The sequence below is a fragment of the Anser brachyrhynchus genome (assembly GCF_964034855.1).
Source record: "Anser brachyrhynchus genome assembly, chromosome: 4".
Classification (NCBI taxonomy): Eukaryota; Metazoa; Chordata; class Aves; order Anseriformes; family Anatidae; genus Anser; species Anser brachyrhynchus.
The window spans coordinates 49,507,685-49,534,024 of NC_137698.1; the positions used below are offsets into that span (position 1 = coordinate 49,507,685).

Sequence of the window (26,340 nt, forward strand, 5' to 3'; positions counted from 1 at the left end):
GAAGACAATTTGTGATGTTACTAGCATTCATGGGGATTTTGCAAGGCTGATGGTAACTTGCTGAGTCTAACTTGCCTTCCCAAGCAGGGAAATTAAGGGCTGTTTTGCCATATGTAATGCAGTATGTGCAAGATAGCTCCAGATTAGCTTCAAAATAATATGCACAGGCAGCAAAGGCAACGCTATTTAGCTCAAGTTCAAAAAAGCAGTATTAATTGCATTCATTCAACCCTGTGCCACGACTGGTTATCCTGGGCGCAGTGCCATGCTGACACAACTACACTGCTCTCTATGCCAGAGGTGGCTTGCTGAGAACCAAGCACTGCATGGTCTTGAGATGTCACTGGGAGCTCTAGAGCCAGAGGTTCAGTTTCAGCTAAAGGAATGCCTGAAATGATTCCCTGTATTCAATATTTATGTGTACTCCTGGCTTTAGAAACAGGGAGAAAAAGCCAGCATCAGAGATGCATCTAAAACAGCTGTTAAGGGACAGAACTGGAAGTCAGAAGCCCCAGTGGGCTCATCTACTCCAAAACAAAAAAATCTAGTGTGGTCTCTAGCTCATAGGTGAAGCTGTACCATTATCTCACAGCATAAACTGTTGAAGTCACTTACAGCCTGCTTTCCAGAAGGGCTGATGGCTAAGTCACCCACTTGAGAGAATGTCATTGCCCTGGAGTTGTTTTTGTTAGCTCTGTGGCCTGGCCAGTACTGAGCAGTTTCAGCTGAATTCCTTGAGGTCACACAACTGACATTTATTTTCTTGATCTTACCTTTACCGGGAGCATGTGAGGGGTTCTAGGCTCCATTTCCCAAACCCTGCCATAGCGCCGGTGCCATTCCTAATCCCCAGTCGAGCATCCATTGGAGAACCTGCAGAAGTACAGGGGGAAGCAAATAGAGCGAAGATGGGCAGAGGAGTGGGAAATGGGGTACTGCAGGACTGAGACTGTCCCCTTGCCCTCCTTCCTCTCTCCCTCCATTTGTTCCCCTACCCTGGTCATGCCCCAGAGCCAGGCAGCCTCCCTTGACTCAGTGGGTCCCTCAGGAGCCAGGCCCTGTCTTTGTAAGCTGGAGGGTTTTAGCATTGGTTTTGTTAGATCTGAAATTCAAGGTCTCCTGTATTAGGAAAGTGACCTTTGTTATTCCTTTGGTGCCTACTTAAGACAAAGTTTCCCTGGATTAAAGTATTTAGACCAGAAAGATAGCACAGAGACACCAGGTTATACTCGGGGGTTCTACGCAGGTTTGAACTCGTCAATATTCACATCTTTCCTTTCTTCCTTCTTGAGAATAAACCAAAATTAGCTAGTAGAGTGATAGTTCTATGCATCATTCATTTTCAAATCGCAAGCTGCTTGACAGACTTCTGCTTTTGGCAATCACTACCCACCGAGCACTGCAGGTTTGTGGTACCACCTCCTTCCTAAATAATAATTCTAGATTGTTGCCCATTGACACTGTTTATTGAGCACAGAAAAAATGTCCACATTTAATGTCAATTCTGGTGCAAATACTATTTCAAGGAGGTGAGTGTCAGGACTGCTTAGTGCTCACTTCTGAAGTTGATAGGAGCTTTACGATTAACTTCAGTAGGAAGACAGTGCCAGGTATGTCTCAACCTTCTGCCATAGTTCTCCATGCACACCCTATACCTGGAGCTTTTGATCTATCCACTTTGTCTCACTTAGATTTTTTAGAATAGAAATAGGATAACCATGAATTTTAGTGTCTTTCTCATTCAGAGTGGCTAGAAGTGCATAGTAGGGCCCAAACACATTAACTGAGAGATCTCTTCTGACTTCTGGTTTCTAACATGATCACTTGCCTGGATGTTATTATCTCAGATAAAGGAGAAAAGTCAGATCAGGGCTCATTCTTTTCTTTGCAGTTCAGTGTGGAAACAAGAGCTAATGCTGGCAACTGAGTATAGTATGCATCAAGTAGCAGGTAATCTGCAGCATTTTTCTGTGCAGATCTGCTGGACTGTTCTTACTCGCAGCATTTCAGAAATGCTAATTCCAGATTTTCCCTGAGCAGTCACTTGTGACTACGCTAAACTGCACAGATAATTTATATTGCTGAAGAATGTGAAACAGGAGTTAATGCAGTTTTGGCAAACGTGGAAGTAAGTTAACACTTGAATCCAGAAAGTTTGAGATGAAAAGTTATAATTCCTGTGAGTAACAAAATATCCTTGATACAGTACTTTGCAGGGAATTGTGTTTTTTACCACGTATCTCATGGAACATCAACACAAACATGTTTTTTGAGCAATTGTCTTCTCTTTCTTTTACTGGGAAAGGAATCTTGAAATAAGCAATCACTGAGTGTTGTATTTTGAAGTTGTCATCTCCTCTGTGTCTTTAATTCTAGTTGTTGGCCAACTAATTAATTCTAGTTATTAATTTTAGTTGTTGACCGCTATTGTGGCGGAATTAATAGATACAAGGTATTGTAAAGCGTTGTCTTTATGTTTGTTCTTTGCATGTATCAAAGCAGTGCATTGTTGGCAGGAGATGAACTCCAGAAAATAATCTGTTCTATTGTTTTTCCACTCCGTGGTAAAAATTCATTAAGGAAGATTTCAGAGTATTGGCTTTTTACTCTTAAATCATTTAGCTTTGTAAACAGCAGAACTGATAAACTGAACTGAAGTGCTTTTCTTATACATCAATGGCTCCATCTACTGGGAGTATGTGTCATAAAGAGCAGGTGCAAGCTGAAACACTTCATCCATGAGAAGCTGTAGGTCAATTACAGTAAAGACTGTTACCTTTTTTAGATGTAATGACAATCTAGTCATTTCTGTCAAGATTTTAACTACTTTGGTATGAGACTTAAACAGCACACAGGGAAAACAAGAAATGAGAAGAAAAACGTCATGCAAAATAAAGGCTGGGAAAATAATCTTAAGGGAAAGGTTGCCAGAAAAGCCCAAGTTGATCACTGTTCCTGCCCATTCTTTTGCCTCTGCTGAGTGACATTCCAGGAGGCTTATCTGTATTGCAGACCTACACATCTGAGTGTTTGCAGAGCCCGGACACCTACAAAAATCTCACAACAGGAGTCTCACTGCCGACTTGACCAGGCTGTGGGTTGGGTGTTGAGTTGGAAGAGGAGAATGGGGAGGAGGCAGCTTCTGTTCTCTCATTTGAAACCTTTGAACTGTCATCTCCCAGTCTGGCTTTCTGTGGAAAACAGTTGTGCTAGAGTGGCACAGTTCAGAAGAATCTCTCTGCTTATTTCCTCACGTTTCCACATCACGGTGAGCACTGAAGGATGTTCTTTATGGGCAAATAGCCTGTTTTGTAGATACTGACTTTTTCTTAGGAGTTTGAGAGTCCTTGTCTTGCTTGACATCCAGCTGTTGGGTTACACACTGTGGAGCTAAATTGGGTGGCTTCAAGAATGTCTCAGGCCCTCTCTCTTCATCACAGGACTAAAGAGGCTAAGACAGCCTCTTTCAAAGTCCCACACCTTCTAGTCCTAGAACCGTGAGTGTTAACACACACAGTTTCAGCAGGGTTCTAACTTACTTCAGTGTCTGTCAAGGTTACTAGTTAAAGAGCTATTTCTATAGGATGCACCCATCACATACTCCTCCTATGTATTAGTTTGTTAGTTTTAATCTAATTCTACCCTCAGACTTTGGTAAAGTATAATGGCATGCAAAAGTGTACCAAAAGAGCTCAGCTCATTCCTTGCCTTTTCATCTAGTGGTTTGTACCTGTGGATGGTCTGTAGACCAATAAGGACTTTATTTTCAAGCCATTTTCTTTCCAGTGATGCAAACAGTACAGCAGATGATGGCATTGATCATTACATTCTGAAATACTCGACTCTCCTTCAGTATAGAATGCTAATTAAAAAACTGCACTTTCCTCTGCACAAGTCAGACACAGAAATGTCAGTAGTTTAATCAAGGCAGAAAAAGAGTCACTGAGGCTTTACAGTCTCCAAAACCCAAGGACAGTCACATGAAAGATCTGTTGTAAGCAGAGAAGAGCTTGCTGTGAGTGAGCAGAGGCAGGAAAATACCAGCAGATTGCTGTGTATTAGCCTGCAGCCCCCACCTGCACACCATGGAGGTCAGTCCATGGGCAACCCTGAAAAGGAATCGCATGCTACCACAGAATCTCAGAATATTAGGGATTGGAAGGGACCTTGAAAGATCATCTAGTCCAATCCCCCTGCTGGAGCAGGAACACCTAAATCATGTCACACAGGTACCTGCACAAAAGCTGCTGTGCAGCTGCAGCTTTCTGTCTGTCCCAGATTTGAAAGGCCAGCTACCATGAATGAGCTTGTGCTGCAGGAGGTACTCAGAGGAATCACCCAATGTAACCTGGGGATGTTGGTTGGCTGTAGGTCAAGAGGCAGCAATTTCTGTGTCAAGTAAGAATCCAGCCACATTTCTTTTAGGGAGCACAGTCTGGCTAGGGTGTGTCTTTAATTTCACCTTTGCTGTTTTATGAGTACATCAGTTTGGGAATGTGGGGTCACCCATGACATTGGTACTGTGTAAACATAGGTGAGTTTCCACAGAAACCCTTAAGTCCCTTTGTTTGTGGTTATCTTCCTTTTCCAGTGCTCTCTGCTGCAGCTGTAGGGTTCACTGCCAGGTGCATTTATTTTGTCTGTTTGAATAATTATTTATCCACTCAGTAAACAGATACTAACCCACTTTGTATGTGGAGTCTCCCAGCTGTCACTGCTGTCCCAGTGAGAGTGCTGATTTACTTCTTTGTGTGTATATTACTGTTGAATTCAGTCTAACTACTTTTTTTCTCATAAATACTACACCAGAGGCTACATGGCCAGTTGGAAATCTGTGATGTGTTTCCCAAGTTCACATCAGACAAATCAAGTTTCCTGAGGCGTGATTTATATATGCATTTTGTACCAGTACCAGTATCTTGGAATGCAATTTGTTTTGCCAGTATAACCACAGTGTAGATGCAATTACAGCAATCTGAAAGCGCTGCAGTCTACACTGACAGTTTTCAGCGCTTATTTTGATTTGTGACCTTCTAGCGAGGTTACAGTTTCCAGAATTTCCTGTATCTAGGTCACAAGAGTATATATGAACTTGCTCCTTCCTCGTGGGAATCCTGTGTTGGACCCTTCTGAAGCAGTCCACAGAGAGAGGTGTAAAACAAAAGGTGTTGTGGAGAAATCTTGAAGAAAACTTGAATCTTCAGGTCAATTCCAGGACCCTTTCTGTCTCTATGAAAGTCACTCCTGGGGAGCTTGTTGTTTCTTGGCACAAGGGAAATTGTAAACGTTTTTCTGACATAAACTTTGGTGGGAGCAACAGTATTGCATTACTGAGGAGAAAATATGAGATGAATAATTGAACTTTGGCATAATTGCTTCACAAGGCAGGCAGTCTAAGTTATGTGCTCATTTCTTGTAAAACTATCCTGCTGACAGTCTGTTCTTGGTTGGTCCTAAAAGGGATTGCATTTTTTAAAACCATGGACTGAAGTCATTGTGCCAGGTCCCACAGTCTGGACAACTTAGAATGACCTTTTTCCCTGAGGGGAAGGCGAAAGTTCTGTTTAGCATGACTAAAAAAAAAATTAACCTCTAAATTCTGCTCAAGTATACCATCCTTACTCTGAACAGTGGTATTCATTTTCCACCAATTACCCATCATGTAATATTTATTTTGTTTTGATGGAAATAAGTAACTTCAGTGATGAACTGCAGATGTTTTAGTCCCCTAATTTATACTCTGGTGGAAGGACATTTCTCACCTTCCCAGGCACAAAGAAGGTCCTCAAGAAGAACAATTTCTGGCCCATCTGCACAATTCTGTTTCTTTTTTTTTTTAAAAAAACATAATTTCTACAAATACTCTTTTTAAAATTATGTGTTCACATTTGTACTAATTTATATTTAAAAAATAGGGCATGAGTATTAGCTGCTTCTTAAAGAAAGTCTTCAAAACAACACAGTGAAAAATTTCATCTGTTCAGGGAGCAGTGGAACTGCCATATTTCCTCTGGATTTCTGTCATATGGCTGTGCTCTCTAACAGGATATAAGCTTCTCTCATGCTAGGAGAGTTCAGAAGCTCCTGTGCTTGTGCAACGTCTGGGCTTCCACATGTGTATGTGATAAAGGATATGCAGTCTTTGCTTCCATAGGAGCAGGAATAGCATTGTTATTTCCAATCAGCTGCTTATTTTCGGAAACTTCTACATATTTGATTTCTTTGAGATCTTTATTTGCAACTGTTACTGGAAAGTGGTAAAAAAGGCCAAAATTTATTGGGACACTAGAACTAACAGGAAATTACTATCTAATCTTTATTTATTTGGAAACCAGACTGAAAACATTGAAATAAAAATTCTGTCTTTAAATTATGTGTACAGATCTTACTGTAGACCTCTGCAAACCTAGTTTGGTGCAACGCCACGGACTCTTTTGTGAGGGCACCTTGTGAGCTTTTAATTTTGCTCTTCCTGTGTGTTTTCTGCAGCCCCTGAGGATGAGTTTTGATGTCTCATGAGGTTGTCTTATGTATGGGTGTTTTCTCAGGCTAGCAGTTGTTTTTATTGTACTAAGTCTCTCCAGGTCCCGTAAATGTTACATGCTTTCATGCAGTTGGTGAACTTTTTAAATGGAATGTGTTGACTTGCAGAAATCAAGCGTATTTGGAGATATCATTACTCTGTGAGGTATACTACAGGGTTTATGTCTCTGGCAACGCTGTTGACTGTAAAACTTTCAGATGAGAACTTCCAAAGCATTTCTGGGATTTGGAAACGCTTTGCTCATTAATTTTAAGATTGATTTAGAATCAGGAGTATTATTCAAATCTTTAAAGCTAAACACATGCCTACATGTATGCAGAAATGGAGCCTCATTGATCGTGTCATTGCCTGAATATTCTAGAGCTTCAGAATGCAAAAATGGCTCAAAGCCAAATCCTCAGGTATTTTCTGAGGACAAACCTATGCTCAAGTTAATGGCATATTTCCTTGAGTGAGAGCTAATGGCAGCAGAATCTTTTACAAAATGAAAAATATGCTCTCATTCTCCCCACTAAAATACTCATCCCATGTGTTTAAACTGATTGAAGTGAGACAAATGGTTGACGAAGCAAATAGAAACAGGATTGGGAGTTCATCCAGAGTTACAGTGGCCAGATGGCATAGCAGAGGTGGTGACCATGCGGGCTGGATGGTGATGGCTTTATCTGTTGTTAAAACAAACTCTTATCTGCTTTTAAATCCCACAGTGAATATGAACACACTGCTTTAACCTTGCTTTCAGGAATAGCTTCATTTCCCTCATTATGTTTATCAAACAAGTGAAATCGAGTGTTCAGATAAGTATTTGCAGGGTTTGAGGTCTCTCTTTTCCCAAACAACTCTTCTATTGGCCCTGCTCCAAAGGCCATTATATTTGAGAGGAGTCTTGAAACATGCTTCAGAAAGTTCTCAGTGAGGGGTATATGATGACGGGAAGGGTAGCCTACATTTCTCACTGCATGGAAATGATTTGAGTCTTGAATCCTTCTCTGAGAAGACTGTAGTAATATAAGCACTTGAAATGACAGATACATGGCCTTGGAAGATTCCCTATCATTGGTGATTTTTTCAGTTTTTCCTTTTATTTTTTCAGGTGAATGAAATTTACCATGATGAATCCCTGGGTGTTCATATAAATGTTGTATTGGTCCGAATGATCATGTTGGGGTATGCAAAGGTAAGCAAGCCTCTGACCCAGTTCTTCACATTTACCTTCTTTGTAACCATAGTCCATGGGAGCTACGTGAATGGGTGCAGAGACAGAGGTCTACTGAACCACTAGTTCCAGAGAACTGCATTCCCTGTTTGGCACGTTCTAAATGTGCTTGTGCCCTCATACCTGAGACTGATTATCAGTGTCCCTTCTGTGACGCAAGTGTACAACCGGTTGCAGAGTCACTTTACAGCTGATTTATCAATTAGAAGCTGAAAGACTGCAGCAACCGAATATTTGTCATATCAGATAGATTCAGTCAGGTGGAAAGCTCCTTTTCCAGTGTATTCTTTTCATAATGTCACCAAGTATCTGTGTTTAAATGCAAGGTTGCAGTGACTGGATCTGTCCTGATGATGTACCCCTGATGATGCTATTGAGGGATGGGCATGGGCTGAGAGGAGGTAGGGAGCACCTCGACCCACTGCAGCCCCCACTCCTGGCAGAGCTCAGCCTGCTTGGGTTTGCAGCCTGAATTCTGCCCTCAGGAAGAATTACCTCAGGTAGTGAAATCAGTTTAGTAGAAGCAATTATCTTGACTGACCAACACAACTTGCTGGTGCCCCACCTGCAAGCAGGCTGCTAGGGAAACCATCTCCTTTTCTCATTGTTGTGTACACTCCTTTTACTGGGTCATAGCACACTCCCCTGCTTTTTGCCCTGGACAGTACTAGTTGATTTCGTTGGTAAAATACATTCAGAGAGTTTTCAAACATGCTTGTTAAGTTGTTCAGGATGAGAGGAAAGTGCTAGTGCTCTTTAGTGCTATTGCTGCATATCCCTTCCACTTAGACATTGAATTTGGGCAAGGCAAAAGACCATTATGATGTTGGTCTTGTAATTAAATTCAGTCACTTCCTTTTCAACTACTGAGCTTGTAAGCATGCTCTGTAGCAAAAATCTCACAGAACCAGATGGTTAATCTGTGTTAATCAGTACAGATTTACTGGCGCTACAGGGTTTTGCACCAGTTGTGAGGCATTGTCCTCTGTGTTTATATTATTCACTTCCTCCATACAGGCTGTATGTTGTCACTGTGCTCTCATTTAACTCAGAGTCACGTTGTCTTCTGGCAGTCAAGAATGTAAGCAAGTCCCAACAAAGGAAATAAAAATGTCCTTATTCAATCCTAACATCATGTTGTGTTTTTCTCCTGCACATTACAGGCTATACACAGAAAGGCCATTAGTTTGTAGATGATGTAAATACTCATTATACTGTCTTCAAAAAAATATCCTAAAGATGCACTATTACATATGCACACCCCTTTGGCTCTGCCTGGGGATCAAAGACAATGAGGCCAAGAAGGAATATCGGTCCTGTGTTACAGATCAATGTCCAGCTGTACTTGTTTTCTTTTCTCATAGGAAAGAGGACTACCATTGCTTAGAGTGATAGGGAAATAGGGAAAGAGAAATAGGAACCTGTTTGGTGCTCCAAGAAAATCAAAACTTGTCTGAATTTCCTACCTTTAGGAGCTCCCGGGTCTAATGTGTTTCTTTTTCAGTCCATTAGCTTGATTGAAAGGGGGAATCCCTCGAGAAGCCTGGAAAATGTTTGTCGCTGGGCGTATCAGCAGCAGAAGTCAGACCCCAATCATTCAGAGCACCACGATCATGCCATCTTTTTGACAAGGCAAGATTTTGGGCCTGCTGGTATGCAAGGTAATGCTGCTGACCTGGAGCTTTTTTTTGTTTGCTTGTTTTGTTTTGTTTTGTTTTTTGTCTAGTGCCTGTCCAAAAAAAAAAGGAGAAAAAAAAGAAAATTGCATTGTTATATGATCCTGAGACAATAAGGAGTATTGGCATTGGCTCAGCAAGTACTTAAGTGTTCCATTTTAAAAATATATATTGAAACTTGGTCCTGTTCAGGAAAGCATGTACGCTCACAATAACTTTCAGTTTCCTATCCTAACTTTAGGAAAGGCCCACATAGACAGCCCAAGAATGAACTCATTACTGTGTTTTGGAGAGAAATTATTTCCTCTATTTCATTTTACCTACTTTTTCAAAAGCAAGTAGTCCTTGCCATGATAGACCTTGCTGTTTATATCTAACTGCAGCAGATGATGTTTCTTACCTTACAGATGTAAGTAAATAGCTGTTCACTTCCATCAAACAGTTTGTGGTTTTGTGAGTGCATGCAGGGAATATTAGGAACTCTCAATATACTTTGCATTCAACTTTGCTTTTATTTTGTTACAACAGTGTACCAGCTAGTTTGATACTGCACTACTCCTTATGATTCAAGGAACTAATGATAATGGGAAAGAAATTCCATGTGATTTATGTCAGTGCAGAAAAATAGGAGTCGGGGTGAGGCTTCTGAAATGTTGCTGCTCTGTGCAGCTCTGCAAACCGGTCCCTTTTTTATTTCTTCGTTTCTTATGTAGTTACACTGCAGAATATGCACCTCATAATGATTTATCCAGACCAAACAAGCAATTTCATCACTTGTGCTGTGGTCTGTGGTAGGACCAAGGGTTCCTCTTAACTGAGACATTGTGGTTTTGTGTGCTTCTTACTTTGCTTGCAGGTGGAAAAGAGAACTAGAAAATTGAGCAATATCTGAAACAAAGCTGTCCAGCTAAGTGTAATGGCCTCCACCGCAATAAACGTAGTATTAGACAGTCAAACAGGCCCTCTGTCTTTAATGCCTCAATTTCCACAAGCCCACTAGCAGTACTGCTTCCTCGCTCATGTTCTCTGTGTCAGTCCACAGAGATTGTCATAATAAAATCCTGCAGCTCCTCCTGGTGCCTCAGCCACATGCCCAGCTCCAGTGCTGCAAATGGTTCTTTGGTTCCATTCCTTCTGCCAGCTACTACAGTCCCCTTTAGTGCTTGCTGTGCCTATCTTCTGTGCCTTTGACTCAAATCCTGCAACTTGTCTCAGAAGAAAAGGCCACAATTCATTATCCAGTCATGGAGAAGCAGTGTAATATATATAATTTAATATGGTACCAGTAGTACGTTCAGGTCAAATGTCCAAAGTTTACCAGTCTTTGCTTAGCACATGGTAAGAGTGACATGTTTTCAGTCAGAAATGCCCTTTAGCAAGAAGGTTTTTCAGTTTTATGCTGGTGAACCCTTACTGGTTGACGTACATTTCTGCTTCTCCACATAGTTTTTTGAAAAATGTACCATGTTCTGGCTGTCCAGCTGGAGACGTCTTAAATGTTTGTGTTCAGTTGCTTCACCCTTCAGGATGAGGCAAGGGCACTGAGTCTGCTCTCAAATCTGGACTAGCGTGCCTGGAGGGAAACTGGTTAGGATGAGATGTTAGGCAGAATTCCCTGTCTTCAGAAAGATTTCATCTTTTACTGAGGAAACGGTATGCAATATGCACCAAGCAGAATGCAGATGAAGGTACTACTATGAACACATACTAACAAACAAAAAAACAACCAACCAACCAAAAAAAAAACAGCCTATTGCTCTTCTGTTTAATTGAACAGGAATCGTGTACATTTTTGGTGATAAGAGTATGAGTACGTGAAGTAATCCAGATAATCTGCAGAACCAAACCTAGCTTGTCAGTAATTGCAGACAGTAATTGCAAAGACAGAAGAAAAATTGACAAACAAAGAAAAAGAATTCTAGGTTCTTCTCAGGTAATAAATTTATTGAGGTGTCTAGTTTAAAATAAATATAATGGGTAAAAGAATCAGACATGGTTTCTCTCAATAGGATATGCTCCTGTTACTGGCATGTGTCACCCGGTTCGAAGCTGTACTCTCAACCATGAGGATGGCTTTTCATCAGCTTTTGTTGTTGCTCATGAAACTGGTCACGTGTAAGTCTAACTTATAAAATTAGATTACCAGCAAAATGGTGCTCCATCTTCTTTTTATTTGAAGTGGTTTAATTTTAAAAGGTCTGTACTGATGTGTTAATTTGGCACTTTGTAAAGAATGATAAAATGGGAATAACTGATCAAGCAAAGATCTCTGTTAGCTGCTGGGTGAATTAATGTCAAGCACTGAGGATCTGCTTTTTTGTCCTCCTTAATTAGTGCAGGCTACTTGTTCAGTTCACTCTTCTGTTTTTTTTTTCTGTCAGCATTGAAATAATATAGGAGGAACTTAGATGAATTTGAGATGACCAAGTCATTTCCATGTCAAGCTGCACCAGATGCACACTTCAAAATTTAATGTGTTAACCTAATTAGCTCTTTGGATGTGCAACATGATAACTACGTTAATTCTAAGTATAAATAGGTGCTTTAGATAAGTGAGTATACTAACACGAACAATTCAATGTCTGAATGAACTGACCACTGATAGCAGAACTGTTGTTTTCCTTTATCTGAAATGGAAGCAGAAATCATCATCTAGGTAGTTCATTTCTGGTATTAACAAATAAAATGAAGTATAAATGGAAGAGTATTCAGCGAGTCCTTATAGTCTGGCATCAAAGAAGATCTGTTTGAAATGTAGGTGCTATCTTTAGAACGCAGAGAACAATTTCATTTTGAATGATTACGTGTGCATGAGAAACCGTTTTCTTTACAGCTGTTTTACCATTTGCAAAGCAGAAACTACTGGGGCTCTTATACCCATTCTTTGTTTCAGGCTAGGAATGGAGCATGATGGTCAAGGGAACAGATGTGGGGATGAGACAGCAATGGGGAGCGTTATGGCTCCCTTGGTGCAGGCTGCCTTTCATCGTTACCATTGGTCCAGATGCAGCGGCCAAGAACTCAAAAGATACATACAGTAAGGACCTGTCAGCACTCATCGGTAGTTGTTTTACTAAAGGAAACGGAAGTCTATGCAGTTCCCTGGGATGTGGGGCCAGTGGGGGGCCCTCCATTAGATGGCAAAGAAGAGAGGCCCACCAGGAGCAGACACAACTGTCATAAATGGGACCTCTGTCTGTGAAGTCCCTTTTTATAAACACAGGGGTACGGGGGTTTCCGAGATGCTGGGGAATGGGATCCTCTGGTGGGGGCTGCTCTCTGCTTCCAGACAGGGATTCAGCATTCAAAGGCATTCCAGTAGGCTTCACTGTGACTCACTGCAACAGCAGTACGCCGTAGATTTCAGGGCCTGTTCTCAGACTACTGTCCTGTTTCAAAGCCCCATGAAGTCAGTGGAAAGGCTCCCTTTGACTCCAGCAGGCTTTGTGTTAGCCCTTGTATTAGGACGCGTGCAGTAGTTTGAAGCATACTGAGAAACTGAGCATACTGAGAGACTTTGGCACCGAGAACTGGAAGTGTTTGTTTTCTCCCTCTGGTGACAGGAAAGTAAAGCACAAATTCCGTATGTACTGTTAGGGCAGGGAACAGCAGAAGATGCTGCTCCACAGTTCCTAGCAAATGTGGGGATTTTGCTGTCAGATCTTCCCATCCAGTGCCCAGTCACGTTGTGCTAGGCAATATTCTTACAGAAGGGACTGTCTGCACTTCAGAGAATAATACCCATATATAAATAGGGCAGAAAATAGGTTAGAATAAAGGAATATTGCCAATATTGACATCTAAGAAAAAATACTTGGATATTACTGATCAAAAAAGTGATTATTATTTTCTTGCTATTTTTTTCTGTGCATCTTTCCACAGCTCCTACGACTGTCTTCTCGATGACCCTTTTGAACACGATTGGCCAAAGCTTCCTGAGCTGCCAGGCATCAATTATTCCATGGATGAACAGTGCCGCTTTGATTTTGGTGTTGGCTATAAAATGTGCACAGCGGTATGTCCAGGACAGTCATTGTGGAGACAAACATTCATTCAGCAAGTCGGTGTTTGGCCTTATTTAATAGCTGCAAAATATGCATTTTCTCACAGTTGAAGAGCAGTTAATGCAGTAGTTTAAACAGATATACAAGGAGGAGAGAGAGATTTATGGGTGAAACCCAATCATCTGAGTCATTTGGTTTAATGGTCAGGTGGACAGCAGCACAGTCGACAAGACACAGAGTTGTGGCACGAAGCCTGTGATCCCGAGAAAGAAGGGAAAAAAATCATCTTCCTCCCACTTCTGGGGCCTCCTCCTTCCCTCTTCTTGCCAGTTCAGGACCAGGGTATGCAGGGAATAAGCACTACCCTTCCCCTTCTGAAGATACTTCACTTACTGATAGCTGTGGTAGATTAATTGACTGGGTAGATTGAATCCTTATCCAAAAAGCATCAGTAACCTAATTTTGAGTTTCATCTCATAAATGTCCTCCATTTCAGTTCCGAACGTTTGACCCATGCAAGCAGTTGTGGTGCAGCCATCCAGATAACCCGTACTTCTGTAAGACTAAGAAAGGGCCTCCACTCGATGGGACAGAATGTGCCCCTGGGAAAGTGAGTACTGTGTTTTTGCTATGTTTGTATTAAAAGAAACAAAATCAACTGCGTTCGTTTGGGTCAAAGGGAAAATAGGAAAATAGGAAATTGGCCAGCATCACCTGGGTGGAGCCAGAGGAAAAGCAGGAGCTGTGCTTTCCCACTGTGGTGTTCTGTGAACTGTTCGAAGTTGGTTGTAATACGGACTAAATTTTGGATGTTGAAGACACTGAGCCCTTAGTTCAGGTGTAGTCCACTCCCATCCTCTTCTGTGGCATTTTAGTTACGGGTTTGTTTTTTGGTTTTTTTTTTTTTGATTCTTCTCCCATCTGCAAAGTGCCCATAAAGCGTCATTAAGAATCCCTGGCAGCAGATGATGCTGTCACTGTAGGACAGGAGTATGTAATCCCAAACTCTTCTTAGTGCTTGTGGTCCAGACATCCTGTGGCTAAATGTTTGTGTAGACTTAGGATTGGCTTTTATTTTTGCCTTTTAATATCCCCATTAGTGAATGTCCTGCTGCTAATTCATTTTTAATTATACAATTATACTCAAGCAAATGTTTGTTTAACAAATTCCATGTAAAAGAGAGCCACTTATACTATCTGGATATGCCCTAGCCAGCAGCAAAAAAATACCCTGCCCAGTGACTAGCCCTCTGTTCCAGCTTATTTGCATGAGTGTTTTATTTGGCCAGTACGAGGAAAAAAAGTAAAATAAAAAAACTACTAATCCTGATCAAGAACTTCATCCTGTGATACAGTAATGAGAACATGAAAATTCCTTTAAAAAGATGGTAGCAACTAAGACTCAAACAAAGCAAAGAATTATTTAAATCAAGTGGAAAGAGTATAACATGTTTTGTGCATCTGCCGGTGAAAGGATACAGGCTCAGGTATGGCAGTGCTGCTCATTGGGGAGGGGGATCAGGCACTGCTGGGCCCAGAGTACAGAGACCCTCACCCACTTTGTCCCCAGGAAAGTCTCTGTTTGCAGTCTGTTTTCTGAGGCATCCCTTCTTAGCCCCATGAGCTCACCTCTGTGGACTTTTAACTTTACTGTGATTATACATTTGGTTTGGTTTCTGTTTTCCTTGCCCGATTTCTCTCAGTGGTGCTACAAAGGTCACTGCATGTGGAAGAATGCTAACCAGCTGAAGCAGGATGGCAACTGGGGACCCTGGACAAAATTTGGATCCTGTTCACGAACCTGTGGAACTGGAGTTCGCTTCCGAACACGCCAGTGCAACAATCCAATGTAGGTCCTCTGCCTTGGTGGTAGTTCCAGTGACTGGTAATCATTGTAGGTGTTGGCTGAAATGGCATTTACGTTTTGGGATGGAGTCTGCCAAAATTCACGTTCTGTTCAAGCCCCTTGAAACATGGCTTTTTGCAGGGAGCCAGGATCATTCTTGAAGAATTCAAGAATTTCCAGAGGAAAGCCTGTGGAAAACCATCCCACGAAGGATTTAGCTGATGTGTAAGAGTGAAGAGAACATAGTGTGCAAGCTCAGCAAGCTGCGGGATAAACTATTAGATGATCCCTAACTGTAAATCAACAATTGGCAGCGTATATGTGCACATGCATTGCTACTGCATTTCAGCACATGACTTTGGGATGTTTGGGCAAGCGTGGAGGTTACATTGCAAGTGCGTATCTGTGCAGTGTAACTGCTCTGTTTCCATTTCTGTCAGTTCACACCCCTTTTTTTTTAAATTGTTACTTACAATTGAGTGTGAATTTCACTTTAAGATTGAAGGAAAAAAAAAAAGAAGTAACGTTCAGAGGGCTTTAGAATCTCTTGAATGTTTTCTCCTCACAGGCCGATTAATGGAGGTGAAGATTGTGCTGGTGTCAATTTTGAATTTCAACTCTGCAATACAGAAGAGTGTCCAAAGCACTTTGAGGATTTCAGAGCACAGCAATGTCAGCAACGCAATTCCCACTTTGAGTATCAGAACAGCAAACACCACTGGCTGCCATATGAACACCCTGACTGTAAGTTCTGTTATTTGTGTTTATTACAAGTCAGTCCTCAAATCTTGCAGAGCTTGTGGCAGTCTCGTTCCAGTCACCATGCAGAGACTGGAAATAACTGGGGTATGAGCGAGCGTAGCTGAGACTAAAAAGCAGGAAAAAAGAATGGCCCAAAAAGAAATTTCTGAAATTTCTGTACTTTCTCCAACCCTAGCCCAGCTAGCTTCCCCTAACTTTCATCCTCTTCCTAGTGAGAACACAGTGTGAAAGCTGAGGCTTGCAGCTCTCAGCTGCTGCTGGAATAGTTGGTGGGTGCTCATTGCATTTAATGCCCCTGACTGTTGGGGCCAAGTGTAGAAAGCTGTGTTCAGGTCCTGAAAGACTCTTCCTGCCCTCTCTCCCATACAGCTGTTTGTCTGTTTGAGTGCAAAACATTAATGCTACCACTACTAGTAATTTGCACCAGAAGTAGTATTTTTTTCTAATGGCACTACTGGAGAAGTCCTTTTGTAGTATTTTCCCACTCTTGTATGGGTCCACCTGCCAGAGCCTGATTCTTCACTCCTAACTCTAATCGAACCCAGTAACTACCCTGAGTAATGAGGACAGCTCAAGCACAAAGTTTCTTAGCTCACTGAAAGGTGTTTCAGAGCTGCTTTGAGCTGCTGGCATTTTTTCCTCAGGTATCTCCGGAGAAACCCTTTATATGCTTGTCTAGGGAGTCAGATTCAGATAGTGACCAGGAAATACACATTCAGCTGGTATTTTCCAAAAAGGCTAAAGAAAGTTAAAGACCCATACCCTCTGTTCTCTTCATGTGATATCATTTCCTAAATTCAGCCCTGTTCCCAATAAGATCAAAGTGAAAGCTACTTGCAGAGTATTGGGGAACACAATTCTAGGAGCCTCTTTGGAAGGGAACTGATTTCTTTGAGAATATCTCAAAGTGACAGGCCCATAATTCAGAGAAAAGCAACTTGCTGTTTGTTTGTTTTTCCCCACATCTGTCTGTTTAAGGTCCTTTCTGTCTTATTCTCTGTCTGCCTTTAGTGGGATTTTTTTCTGAAGCTCATCTGGGTTGCCGTTAACTTACGCAGTTACTTCTGTTTCTCTGCTACGCAGCTAATAAGAGATGCCACCTGTACTGCCAATCCAAAGAAACAGGAGATGTTGCTTATATGAAACAGCTGGCACATGATGGGACTCGCTGTTCCTATAAAGATCCCTACAGCATTTGTGTTCGTGGAGAATGTGTGGTGAGTGGCACCTTCCCAAGACCATCACTGAATTTGAACTGTGCTGTTACCTAACAACTCTGTTTAGCAGCAATCAGAACTCTGTAAATAGTGCAGAGATAGACTTTGCAGATGTTTTAAAATTAAATATTTGCAGCATCACATTTCTCATTATTACTTGAAATTTAAATTAAATTAGAGCAATGGCACGGATTTGTTCCATGGAAATACTCCACTTTTCTTCAACTAATGGTTTCATTTGCCTCATTTACACTTAGTTTCCTGTCTGAAAAGAATTTCTTTTTCCATCTTTCCTAGTCTTGATATAGAGTGGATATAACATAAGAATCAATTCTTGTTCTTCACCTAGGAAACATCACGCGGCACCAGGCTTTCAAGTAATTTGTGTTTAAATAAAATAGATCAGTGCTGGGTGGCGATTTCCTGAATGCATTGATTTTGAGATTGCTCCCTCTGTAACTAAAACTTACAGCCTACAATAAAGACATCTCTCTTTTTGCTCTTCTTTCTGCAGAAGGTGGGTTGTGACAAGGAAATTGGCTCCAATAAGGCTGAAGATAAGTGTGGTGTCTGTGGTGGAGATAACTCTCATTGCCGAACTGTGAAAGGAACCTTTACCCGCACTCCCAAAAAGCTTGGTAGGAATAGCATTTTCTTGCCTATAAATGTAGTTTCTGTTTTCTCTGGTATTTCTGTCATGCTTACTGCTTTTGCAGACTGGTCAGAAATTCAACCTACATCAAGGTAGCAAAATAAAAGATTTAAGTGCGAAAATACTTTAGTCTTTGATGAAAAAATTAGATCTTTTAAAACACTGGAATGTTTCTGTCTTTTGAAGGACTGATTAGAAGAAAGTTTGATTAGTCTGGTGTATTCAGAAACACTCACCAGGCAGAACATGTTTAGTTCTTTGTAAATGCTGAAGCCCAAACAGACAATGTTTGTGTTAAGTGGGGATACACCGAGTTCTGCCAAACAAAAATGAACTATTCTTCTTAACAGTGAAATTCAGAAGAAATTGAGGTACTTTACTTGATGCTAAGTGTAACATACTTCCTTTATATGTAGGACGAATAGAAGAAATACTTTTTTTCCCTTTGAAGCTTTTCACAAGTTTTTCTTCTCAAACCTAAACTCAAGTTTTAAGTGGAAGTCTGAACTTGTTTGCATATGAACATGTAGATCCTCCTATCAAATTAGTCTTGTCACAAATTACAGACTTTTAGTCAAATAAACAAATGAAAAATAAATTCAACTTAATTCTGAACCAAATATAAAAATATTTTGGAAGAAACCCTCATTTCTCTCATCTTTCAAGTTGCATAACTGACATCCAGTGAAACATATGAAAGCATTCTGTCAGCTCTGAACTAAGAATGTGCTGGTTAAAATGCTCAGACTAGACTGGAGTACGTTGCAGCACATCTCATCAATAATAATTTAAGATCTCCTTGGACTTCCTCAGAACTTTATATTTAGTCAGTTATTTGTTAAGTCAGGGCAGCATTATCTTGTATATTTCGCTGAGAATATTTTGCATTTCAGGGCTTTCCTATTATTGCTTTTATTTCAGTCTGGGGAAGCTACTCAGGGATATGAGTATGTATGACTGGGAGCTATTTCAGTTATACCTGTTTGATAGAACTAAGTGCTCTAAGACAGAGTGGAGAAAGGCTTAGGGAGAAAGACAGTGTGAATATCTTCTTTAACAGTTCAGAGGCTGGTAATTGCTGCCATGAAGAAAGCTTTGCTGCAGCATCAGTAACTAGTTTTGGACAGTAAGTGAGCAGCCAAACTAAACTTGGACAAAGACAAGTTAATGTGTGAATGGAAATAAAATATATAAAATATTCTGCAGAAAATACTTATTAATTATTACAAATCAACAGGAGAAGGTTACTGATTATAATTATCAAAGCTAGTAGAAAACCTTTCTGAAAGGGATGACGGGGCTGATGGATTAGACACAGAATAATATAAGAATTACTCAAACTTAAGACTATAACTTGAGCCTCATGTATAGACCTGTGTATTTCTTGAGCAGGGAGTTACTATGCTTTTCTGAAAAAAAAACAAAAACAAAAAACAGACCAAACACCTCCTGTAATCATCAGAAATAAGTGCTCAGCCTTCTAAGTGTGCTTCTAATCTTTTTCACTAAGAAAAATGATTGTACTTTGAGGGGCAGGGGAATAGTCATGTCACAACTTTGGATCCAGTCCAGGAAGAGCTTTCTCTAATGAGTCCGGTTTCTATTTTCTATAGCAGTGGTTTGCAGCTCACAGCTTGCAGTCAGTGTTACCTACGCCTGTGGTTTGGCTTACTGCCTGGGAGATAACAGGGCAAATGAGAGGCCAGCAGAGGGCAAAATATGCTATTGACCTCATCATGTTTTGTCTCAGCATTTTTGCCTGGGGGCCCTGAGTAATACTGCATTGTCTTACAGGGTGATAGTGTGTGACTGGATGTTTTCACGATGTTCTCAGTGCCTGGAAAGCACTACAATTCAAAGTGACAGACAGTGCTAGGATATGGTTCAGGAAAGACTGCTGTTAATCAGCCACTTCCAAATGTTAATGAAAGTGATGAAGGTGTTTGTGAAATGTTTATTGTTTTACGGTAACTTTGGCAATCTAGTCATTAAAAGGACTAATTGACCTCTTCCAACAGGAAAACATTTAAGCAAGAGGTGCCAAAAAGAATTCAAGTTTCTGGAAAATGAAATCTGCAAGTATCCAACTTAAAATCACCTACCTGAATTTTCACTGGTCTAATTTTCATTGACTATTAAAATTTGCTAGATGTGTCTAATACTGCTTTAAATGCCTTTGAACCCAGAATGTTAAGTTCTACTTTATATTTGTTAAGACCATCTGGCTGACAATGTAGTCAATGAAATAACAGGACTTGGCTCCCATAACACTAATTACAGACGTTCTATTTAAGGGAAGACAAGAGGAGCATTTACATTGCCCAAAGGAGCTCGCAATATTTCCCTTTCTGAAACAAAGGAGTCTAAAAATACTCTGGGTAAGTTTCAAGTGCTTGCAGAAAGAGCGGCATCCATGGCAACTCGAGAGTTCTTGCTATAGTTCTCATCTTCATCTAGACGTTGATAGATAACACAAAATCAGGCAAAAGTTTTGTGTTTCATATGCTCAAAAGACGGTCAATAAAAAGGTCAGCAAATGCTGCTTTTGCATTCACTCATCAGCCAAGACCACGATTTTACACACTCATAGTTCATTTTCGTCGCTTTGATTATCCAAGCAGCTGTACTATGTCAGACGCATGGCAAACTACACATTTATTGGTTAGTCCTAGAATCCCCCAGATGAAACAGTTACTTAAATGCTAAATCTTCTGTTTGCAATGCACAAATACTACAAGTCTTGTCACGTCTACAGTGCTTTGGTAGCAGGAAATTACATTTTGGAGTAAAAATCAGAGGAAAAACTTATTCAGCTCTTTAAAAATGGATACAAGAAGATTTATCATAATTAAATATGCAGGTGTTATAGGGAAAATAGAGGAATATGAAAATGCTATGAACTCAGAGTTTCACATCCTATCATCCAATTAATTATGCATTCACTTTGGTACCTGTGTAGCTCTTCTTTAAAACCTTAAATAGAAGTGCCTGTTGACAGGTTCTGAAGACGGATTTTAGTCTTCCTAAATTACAATAGTATGTGCTTAACATCACGCTAATTACTTGTGGTTTGGACTGATAAATAATTAAAATTTAAAATAAGAATTCTTGTCTTTGGGAACTGTTTTTTACTCTTAGCTATAGAGAGTTGAGTTCAGCCCTTTCACCTCAGCAGTAATACTTGAATTGATTCATTTTACATTTCACAGTTGTCAATAATTAACTTCCACATAGACAAGACCTTCCTTAAGTGTAGCAACAATACATTCTGTACTAAATCCAACTTTCTCTAGAGTCGTTGATGTCTCAGAAGTAAATAGACACACTTAAGACATAAACGTGTAACAGTACAGAAAGTAAATTCAAATCTAACAGTCTGGCTGATGGGTGATCTGGAAAAAAAAGTCAGGAAGACTTGTTTTTCTCCTTTGTATGCTCAGAAACATAGGAAACATATTTTTGCCTGAATTGTTAATCATTATGGCCTATAGCAGTGTAGCTAATCAAGCGACAAATAGATTTGTAACTGGTTTCTCTTTTCTCCCTGAAAGAGGAAAAGCACAAGGAAGTCCTGCCAAACATGTTACAAAACTATTTGATCAGTTTCTCTCTGGCACTGCTTCTCAGTTGATGGATGCCCTCTTCTGCAAGTAGAAGCTGGATGATGTAGAGCGCTCCTAACCATGGCTATTACTTTTTCTTTCTTCCTCTTCTTTCTCCATTGACTACTACACATGCCAAAGGGTACCTTAAGATGTTTGATATCCCTCCTGGTGCTCGACATGTGTTTATCCAAGAAGACGAGGCTTCTCCTCACTTTCTTGGTAAGTGTTTCTCTCCTCAGGTTTGGCTTTGAGGCATGATGAGAAGCATGGGGCAGTCATGCAAAAGAACCTGAGAAATGAGATAACCAAATTAAAGTATTTAGGGTAAATATGTGCATTCAGAATTGCATGTTAAGGACTGAGTTCAACAGCATAAGCTTAGCAATCAAATTTAATTCTCATCTGAATTCTTCAAAATATTAAACTGATCCCAATTCGCATGCTTACTAATAAAAGACTATCATCACTCATATTTAAACTGGCGCTGCCAGAGTAAAAAAAAGATGCATCCTGTTTTGTGAATGAAATTCACTATCTTTAATTATTCTTATTCGCTGCAGATTGTAAGCAACAGCATTTTTAATGGAAAGAAAGACTGGAGAACTTGTCATATAATTGCAGTCCCTTTCATTTGAGATTTTTCTTATGTAAGAAATACCATATTGTTGTTAATCAGCTTGTATCTTGCTACTTACCACTTTCTAATGCTTAAGAGATTTTTAGCTTACACTAGAGGGGTGAGATCATCCGTTGTTTCTAACATACTTCTAGTCAGCTCTTTCTGTGCTAAGGCACTGTCTGAATTTTAAACTCTTTAGGCAAAGTTAAGTCAGTTACTAAAAAAACCAAAAGAATAAAAAAGAAAAAGAAGAGGCAATAGTTTTGGCTGTGCTCATGTCAGAGAAAAACTCCTGGCTTTTGAGGTCCAAGATCTTCATTTCGACCAAGCACAGCCTGCTAATACCTTTCAGGGGATAGCTTTGATTTGGCAGTAAGTAGTTTCATCACACTTCCAACTAGGTACTGCAGAGCTCCTGCATTTTGATTAATCATAAGAGCATGTGAGATTTCTGCATATATTTTATCATGTTCTATGGTGATTTGCAAAATTTGCACAAAAGAAAAAATGAGAGTCCATCTCTCAGATTTCTAATGTAATGGCTTGTAATCAGAGCGCAATAATAATCCTTGCACTACATGACTTTCAAGGTGTGTTGCAGGAACCCAAAACCAGTAAGTTTCCCGGGGGTTCAAATGCCTCAGCTCTTTGCTTATTGATTTTAGCATCTGGTACTTAAATACATATGCAAAAGACAGTGAAATACAGAAAAAAGCTGTCATTTTTATAACCCGAGGAATATAAGAAATGCATTTAGAGTCTCCTGAAGTGTGTATTCCCAGTGATGCTGGTTTGGTCTTATGCAAATGAGGAGGAAAGGAAACTGAAGATTTGACCTGAGTTTCTTGCTACTACCCATGCTTCCTGGGAAGTAAACCAATATGGAAAATGTGCGTATTATTACACAGGAAGAAGTTTTTCAGTCCATCTCTAGCTCTGTATCTGTATCTAACTCATATGGATAAGGAGGTCCAAAATTGAATCAAACATGCAAATGTGTCTATCATCAGAGTGGAATTTGGAGGCTAAATAAGATGGTCTTGGAGGGCCTTTTTCTGAGAATGCATCTATAGCATTTCCTAGTGTTTGTTTGTTTGTTTTTTTGTAAAAAGCTTTCTGTAATATCTCCGGTCAAGTTTCACATAAGCCACTACGATTGCAGACGCTATGATGGAAGGCACGACTGCCACTCTTTTCAATCCTTTCAGCAATTAAGAACCAGGCTACAGGACACTATATTCTGAATGGGAAGGGGGAGGAGGCCAGATCCCGATCTTTCATCGACCTGGGCGTGGAGTGGGAATACAACATAGAAGACGACATAGAAACTCTTCACACTGATGGGCCTTTGCATGATGCAGTAGTTGTGCTGGTAGGTTGTATGTCAAGCAGTGGGAACGTGATGGTTTTGTCTTTTGTAAAAGTGCACAGTCAGCACGGAGATTGTGCTGAGATAAACTTTGCTGTGTTAATGCCTGTCAGAAACACATATGCTGAGGAGACAGCTGGTAGGCTGAAATCCTTTCCTCACTAGCTGTTACCCTCCCTTGTAAAATGCTGCCTGTTCATGCAGTGGTGAAGTATCAGTCACAAGCCAAATATTGTGGTCTCTGACTTCAGTGGGACACTTTCAGTGGACAAAAAAAGGCATTGCACGTCAAACAGTATTTGAGACCAACCCTGGTCTCCTGCCAAGTAGATGACTGGGCCACTGCATCGTTTCATCCCAAATGATGGTGTCCTACTTGGCCAGCCTAGAAAGCTAGCTTAGAAAGGCATCTCATTTTAAACAGCTCTCTGTTGATCTTACTATTGTTAGTTCTAACTGTGAAGATAAAAGAAGACTTTTTTTTTCCAATTAGCTAACCAGCAGTTTCCACGTGTCCTTAAGAGGCCATAGTTTCTTTACAGTACAGAATAAATAATGGCTCTGGTTTTCTACCACTGTTTGCATTTGATTATTAATAGATCATTCCTCGGGAGAATGACACAAGATCTAGCCTGACTTATAAATACATCATTCACGAGGATTCAGTGCCAACTATCAACAGCAACAACGTCCTACAGGAGGAAATAGATACTTTTGAGTGGGCATTAAAGAGTTGGTCGCAGTGCTCCAAACCCTGTGGTGGAGGTAAACAGATGATGTAGCACCTTCTAGTAATAAATGACAAGTTACCGAAAGTGGAAGAGTAGAAGGTGGGGGAAGTGAATGCTTTAGAAATCTTGGGCTTCCTTTTTTAAAAACAGCTTGTTATTTGTTATTTTGGGTGGCCAAGCTTAAAATATCTGAAATGTGTGATTATTCAAAAGTGTAATGCTTCAGCCTAGAAAGAAAAAGTCCTTTTTAGATGTTTAAATGCAGCACCCAAAGCCTCTTCGGATGTACAAACCCAGCCATTTATGCTACTGAGTGTTCACTTTACTTATGGAATGCACATTACTCCTATACAAATAACGGGAATGTAAATTTCTAAGTAACTTTAAGACTTTTGTACAGCAAATGAGTGGGTGATGTCATCCGGCAGCAGGAACACTAAAATAAGATTTGGGACATGGGTTTATTCCCTTTTTAGTCAGTGACCTGCCACTTGACAATAAGGATGTAATTTCTACCCTCTCTTTGCCAAAATCTGTATGTGCAATACAGATGTTAGACTAAAGGGTCTTAACGGTCCTTTCTGGCCTTGAAAACCTACCGTAGTGCCATGTTTTAAACAACATCCACAGAGCACTCTGCAACAATGTAGTGCCTGGAAACTGAACAAATTGTGAGCATGTTTAAATACCTTGTAAATATCTGTCATGTAAAACCATTTAATAGTACATAAAACTTATATTTAAACCAAAAAATCTAACAGGAACCTGTTTTCCCTGATTTTTCTGAAATATGTTCCAGGGTTCCAGTATACCAAATATGGGTGCCGCAGGAAAAGTGATAACAAAATGGTTCATCGCAGCTTCTGTGAAGCCAGTAAAAAGCCAAAGCCCATTCGTAGAATGTGCAATCTTCAGGAATGCACACAGCCTCTGTAAGTGTGTCTTAGAGATAAGATACAAACGATTGCCTTCTGTGGTAGGTGTGGAAATCAACCCATGCCAGATTTGGGACGCTATCCAATAGCTATCTAGATTGGAGTTCCTGTGTTCTGGATGTTTTTTCCTACCTGTGTAAGACTGGTTACTGAACTGAGCGGTTTCACCACCAAAAAAAATTGCGTGCTAAGGGCTGCCTGAGCTGACAGCAGTTTGGATAACGGGTAAAAGTTCTGATGGCATCTTATTCTTTTTACGCCCCAGGTGGTCAGCAGATGAGTGGGAATACTGCACAAAAACCTGTGGGAATTCAGGCTACCAGATCCGTACTGTGCGTTGCATTCAACCCCTCCATGATGGCGCAAACCGCTCTGTCCACTTCAAGTACTGCAGTGGAGATCGCCCTGAGAGTCGCAGGCCATGCAACCGCGTACCATGCCCCGCACAGTGGAAGGCTGGACCCTGGTCTGAGGTAGGTGAGCAGCAGTCACGAGCAAATAACATACCTCTGCTAACACCTTGTGCCTCCAATGTCAGAGCTGGGCCTGGGGTGAAAGCTCCTGACTGCACTTCGTCGGAGTTCTCCAAGACATGAAACTTGGCAGCAGATAATACCATCCAACTTCTCTAGAAACCAACATGGAAAACATCCACAATATTAGATATACAATCCTGCAAAACAAATATTGAAATTTTGCTTTTCTCCAACTTTCCAATTTTTTATTTCCCTGACTCTGAGGACAACTTTATGGATAGGTGTTTATTTGTTTGTTTGTTTGTTTTACCAACTTGGACTGTGGTAGAATCTCAAAGTTTCTGCAATTGTCAGTATTCTTATGATGTCTTAGGAACAAACAACTGAACTTTACAGCTAACTCAGCAGGCACTGAGTTAGAATTCCATGCCCTTTGTGTTCTCTTTGTTATACTGTCAAGATCAGGAATTGGCTATAGGAAGATGAAGTAGAGATATTCATAATATGCTCTAATAATAAATTTAACATTACAGGAAGGAAGAACTGCAGAAAATACCATCCTCTTTCTTTGCTTATTTTTCCATTATGCCACCCTTCACTAAAGCCTGCTTTCAAAACAAACTGCTGGAATGTATAGCCTAATGTGAAAGACAGCCTTGGGCTATTTTACACACGTTAACTGTTGCAC

The 26,340-nt window shown here is 40.5% G+C and overlaps 2 protein-coding genes across 5 annotated transcripts in view; one reads left to right on the forward strand and one right to left on the reverse strand.

Moving 5' to 3' along the window:
• ADAMTS3 (ADAM metallopeptidase with thrombospondin type 1 motif 3) overlaps positions 1 to 26,340 on the forward strand; it is a 160,197-nt gene that overhangs the window by 126,058 nt on the left and 7,799 nt on the right. For 3 of the 4 annotated variants that reach the window (XM_080591577.1, XM_080591578.1, XM_080591579.1), the window contains 16 exons: positions 7,638 to 7,721; positions 9,265 to 9,421; positions 11,446 to 11,551; positions 12,330 to 12,473; positions 13,319 to 13,451; positions 13,937 to 14,050; positions 15,144 to 15,289; positions 15,428 to 15,511; positions 15,855 to 16,030; positions 17,132 to 17,265; positions 17,780 to 17,903; positions 21,661 to 21,741; positions 23,350 to 23,513; positions 24,110 to 24,275; positions 25,041 to 25,173; positions 25,442 to 25,649. In XM_080591577.1, coding sequence (XP_080447703.1) covers positions 7,638 to 7,721; positions 9,265 to 9,421; positions 11,446 to 11,551; positions 12,330 to 12,473; positions 13,319 to 13,451; positions 13,937 to 14,050; positions 15,144 to 15,289; positions 15,428 to 15,511; positions 15,855 to 16,030; positions 17,132 to 17,265; positions 17,780 to 17,903; positions 21,661 to 21,741; positions 23,350 to 23,513; positions 24,110 to 24,275; positions 25,041 to 25,173; positions 25,442 to 25,649 — 2,154 coding nt within the window. The remainder of the gene's footprint in view (positions 1 to 7,637; positions 7,722 to 9,264; positions 9,422 to 11,445; positions 11,552 to 12,329; positions 12,474 to 13,318; positions 13,452 to 13,936; positions 14,051 to 15,143; positions 15,290 to 15,427; positions 15,512 to 15,854; positions 16,031 to 17,131; positions 17,266 to 17,779; positions 17,904 to 21,660; positions 21,742 to 23,349; positions 23,514 to 24,109; positions 24,276 to 25,040; positions 25,174 to 25,441; positions 25,650 to 26,340) is intronic. The other variant, XM_080591576.1, reaches the window with a different exon arrangement.
• LOC308194945 (uncharacterized protein) overlaps positions 9,312 to 26,340 on the reverse strand; it is a 34,785-nt gene continuing 17,756 nt past the window's right edge. The window contains exons 9-11 of the mRNA XM_080591581.1: positions 25,684 to 25,804; positions 21,666 to 21,811; positions 9,312 to 9,489 (exon numbers count right to left, since the gene is read on the reverse strand). Of these exons, the coding sequence (XP_080447707.1) occupies positions 25,689 to 25,804 (116 nt within the window). The 3' untranslated portion in view covers positions 9,312 to 9,489; positions 21,666 to 21,811; positions 25,684 to 25,688. The remainder of the gene's footprint in view (positions 9,490 to 21,665; positions 21,812 to 25,683; positions 25,805 to 26,340) is intronic.